The 4,000-nt window shown below is 30.7% G+C and overlaps 1 protein-coding gene across 1 annotated transcript; it reads left to right on the top strand.

Annotated features, from left to right (window-relative positions):
- LOC111037109 (zinc finger BED domain-containing protein 5-like) lies at nt 1-405 on the top strand. The gene has a single exon (XM_022319488.1). The coding sequence runs from the start codon at nt 1-3 to the stop codon at nt 403-405; it is 405 nt and encodes a 134-aa protein (XP_022175180.1).
- The last annotated feature ends 3,595 nt before the right edge of the window (nt 406-4,000 follow it).

The following is a 4,000-nucleotide window of genomic DNA, read 5'->3' on the forward strand; positions in this document are numbered from 1 at the left end:
ATGAACAAGAATGAGCTTACTACAAAAGCATCCTACCAAGTAACAGAAATTTTAGCACAAAAGATGAAGGCGTTTTCTGATGCAGAAATTGTAAAAGAGTGTGTTGTCACCGTTTGCAAAACTTTGTTTTCACACTTACCTAATAGTAAGCAAATATTAAATAAAGTTTCTAAACTTCAGCCGTCTGACTCAACTTGCATGAGACGGTCACAAGACTTAGCAGCAAATATTGCACTTAACATTACCGATGAACTTCAGCAAAGCAAATGTTTTAGTCTTGCACTCGACTCATCCACTGACATAGCGTCAATTTCTCAATTACTATTGTTCGTTAAATATGTATCCAAATATTGTGTTGTTAAAGAAAATTTTTTGGGCATGATTCCCATGACCGGACAAACTTGAGGTGTTGATTATTTGAACACAATAATAAGTTGTTTTAATGAGCATAGCATTGATTTGAAAAAGGTTTTTTCTGTGTGTACTGATGGTTGCCCATCAATGTTAGGCCGGAATTAGGGTTCGTTCAGTTGTTGAAAAAACATTTGGAAAACGATAATTTATTAAGCTTTCATTGTATTATTCATCAAGAAAGCTTAGCTGTTAAATTTGGTGAAAATTTCAGCTGTGTTATGAAACAAGTTGTAAAGACCGTGAATTTTATAAGGTCAAATGAACTGATCCACAGAACGTTTCAAGAGTTTTTGAAAGAGCTTATATCACAATACGGGGACGTGCTTTACCATACAGAAGTGAGATGGCTGAGTAAGGGTAAAGTTTTGGAACGTTTCTTCAGTAGGTCATGAGATTACTCTGTTTTAGCTACAATAGAAAAAGAGTATTCTGATGTTTATGATTTTGGTTGGTGGCCCAAAGTAGCGTTTCTCACTGATACAGTGGGCATTATGAATGAAACACTGACTCGATTGCAAGGACATAACAATAACATTGTAACGAAAATGATTAGTATTGTGTTTTCACATGAACAAAAACTCAATATGTACATCGAAGAATTGTCAAACAGTGATTATTCTAGCTTTCCTTCTGTTAGAACTTTGTTTGATGAAAATCCAGATGAAAGTCAAGATGTTTCTGATTTAATTAAGCTGTTGACAGATCTAAAGAACGAAATGTCTTTGAGGTTTAGTGACTTCAGGAAGTGTCAAGAACCATTTTGCTTAGTGGAAAAACCCATGGTCAATTACAACAGCAAATATAGCTCATCTTTCTGTTTTTGGATACGAAGCTAGGGATTTGAAAAATGAGTTAATTGATCTTCAACATGATACGGAGCTCAAACGTGTTTTTGAAGAAAAAAAGAAGAATAAAGCTCACTACGAGTTCTAGAAAGCAGTTGAAAAGGACAAATTTCCTAACTTAATTGACTGTGCTCCGAAGATTTTGTGTGTTTTTGCATCTACGAATGTCTGTGAATCTACAATCAGTAAGCTGAAGTTCATAAAAAACAAGTGCAGTTCCAGGTTAACAAGTGAGAACGTTGACAACATTTTGAGAATTTCAGTTTCTTCTCAACCTGCCAACATAGATGCCATATTAGAGAGTTGTGAAAGATTTCGCCATTCGACTTCAACGAATTAATGAACTCAAGTAGGCCAAGTCATGAAATTAAGTAAAAGAATTTCCTACTTTTTTATATGCAAAATGTTTATTTGTTTGATGTAATAAACTTATGTTATAATCATATTGTTTGTAAGTTATTTAACGCCACTTCATAGTGTATTATAAGAATAAGAAAAATATATTTTGTAATTAACCTATACCGTTTAGGTTTAGGCCCTGACTAAACTGTACAATTTGTACTTGCGGCCCTAAGGAAAGTTTGATATGAACTATTTGGCTCTCTCAGAAATCCTAGTGAGGACCCCTGGCCTACACCGTTGAAAATAATGTTTAATATAAGATAATAACCTAAAATCTTATACATAAAAAGATAAATTTTTATGAATTTCTAACTTTAAATAAATTGCAAATTTTCGTGATTGTTATGTATTTTGTCAAAATTCGAACTTTCGATGCTTATTAAAAAAAATTGTGACTATGTATTTTTAATATGTTTTAACTATCATTGTGACAATATATTAGGAGCTTTGTATTAAATTTTTAGTTTTTTGACCCAGTGTATACAATTTTATTGACATATTTTAAAAAATAAAAAATTTAAAAAAACGGAAAATTTCAAATGTCTATAAATAGCTTAAAAATTGATGAAATATTTTGAAAATTTTATCAAGTATAGGAATTGATAAAATAAACATTCAGTGAAAATTTCATGTGTATACAGAGTTACGCCAATATCAAAATTTATTTTGTGTAAAAATTCTCGTTTTTCCTTATTTTTTTTTTTGTTTTTACCGGTGCTTTTGAAAACTACTTGGTAAATTACTGAAGTAGAAAATCTAAGCATTATTTTGACAACTTATCGTGTATACAGGTCACAGACACCAAAAAAAATAACAAATAAATAAATAAAAGCGCATCATTGTAAAATCAATATAAATTCATTGCTCCGCTCAGAATCTAAAATAATAACTAGATAGACCTTGCGCATAAATAATTTCCATATAGTGGTATAATTAATGCTCATCATATCTTGGTAGTGTTTTATTAGTTATTCATATTTTATGTTTAGAATGTTGAAGATAGTGACTCTGTACGTGATGTATTAACACCAAATGAATCTCCTACTCTTCAAAATATCGATCCAGGAACGGCAAGTTTCAACACACCGAAAAAAACAAAAAAAATTGAATTTATGGATCTAGCAAAGTGAAACTATGAAATATATAGGTACACCAAGTGAAGATGACAAATCTTCAGTAATTGGAAAAAGGTTTGCATTGCAACTAAAAGGTATGACAGAAGATCAACGTTTATTATCAGAAAAAAATAATATCAGAAGTGATGTACTATGGGAGAATCGGTAAACTCACAGCTAACTCTTTTCAATTTTCCAATCCTTATCCGCGTTTTACTTTGCCATTTGATTTTTACAAAATAATTAAATAGCTGCATTGTACCGACAGCAACAACAGTACCAACCAGAAGACCATTATCATATTAATTTTCAAAAGCAACAATCAACAGTACATTAACAACCAACAACAGCTTCGCTATCAATCAATGGATAATACTGAAAAGCCGACTCGAAATTCTATTAAAAATTTGAATGACATGTTGATATACCCTAACTTGGTATTGTAGATACACGGTTAAAAGTTATAAAATATACAGACTATCTTTGTTATATGCATCGTATCATATCATATGCTTGAAAGAGATATTAAAAAGAGTGTATAAATGTTAATCTGAACACATGGCGATAAGAATTATCAATGTTATCAATAGAGCAAGGACTTTCATGCACTAAAAAATCATCAAATATGCATTTAAAAACATGCACTTATGCATTAAAAATTTAAAAATATGCGGTTAAATATGCCCTTTAAAAAATTAATTTTATTATTATTCACTATAAGTAAATTGATTTGAATTTTTTTTTGAATGTCGGATCCCATTATTTTTCATTATTATCCGTTGAAAATACAGATTCACCAAACTCAATTACAAAATTACACAAACAATAAGCTTTTGTCGAATTTTTCTTTTGGCATATTACTCACGAACGTTATATACAAATTAAACTCCCGGAACTTACACACACGTGGCAAATCTTCTAGAACTAATCTAATCCACCCACTGACTATAGATAGTTACTTGATACTATAAAATTTATCTCTATCGTCTTTATAAGTTTATAACAAATTGTTGATCTTGATTCATGGAAAATATTCACCGAAGTGCTCGATTTTCGATATACCATCAAAATATGCACTAAAAGCTTAAAATATGCTCTTTCAATCAAACTTATGCCCCTTAAACCAAAAAATGTCCAAATATGCAAAAATATGCACTAAAAACTTTTAGCTTTTGGTCACAAACGTTGTGAAAGGTATTGTGTACTTACTCTGCATACGTTTAA

This window comes from Myzus persicae, unplaced genomic scaffold (assembly GCF_001856785.1).
Source record: "Myzus persicae strain clone G006 unplaced genomic scaffold, MPER_G0061.0, whole genome shotgun sequence".
NCBI lineage: Eukaryota > Metazoa > Arthropoda > Insecta > Hemiptera > Aphididae > Myzus > Myzus persicae.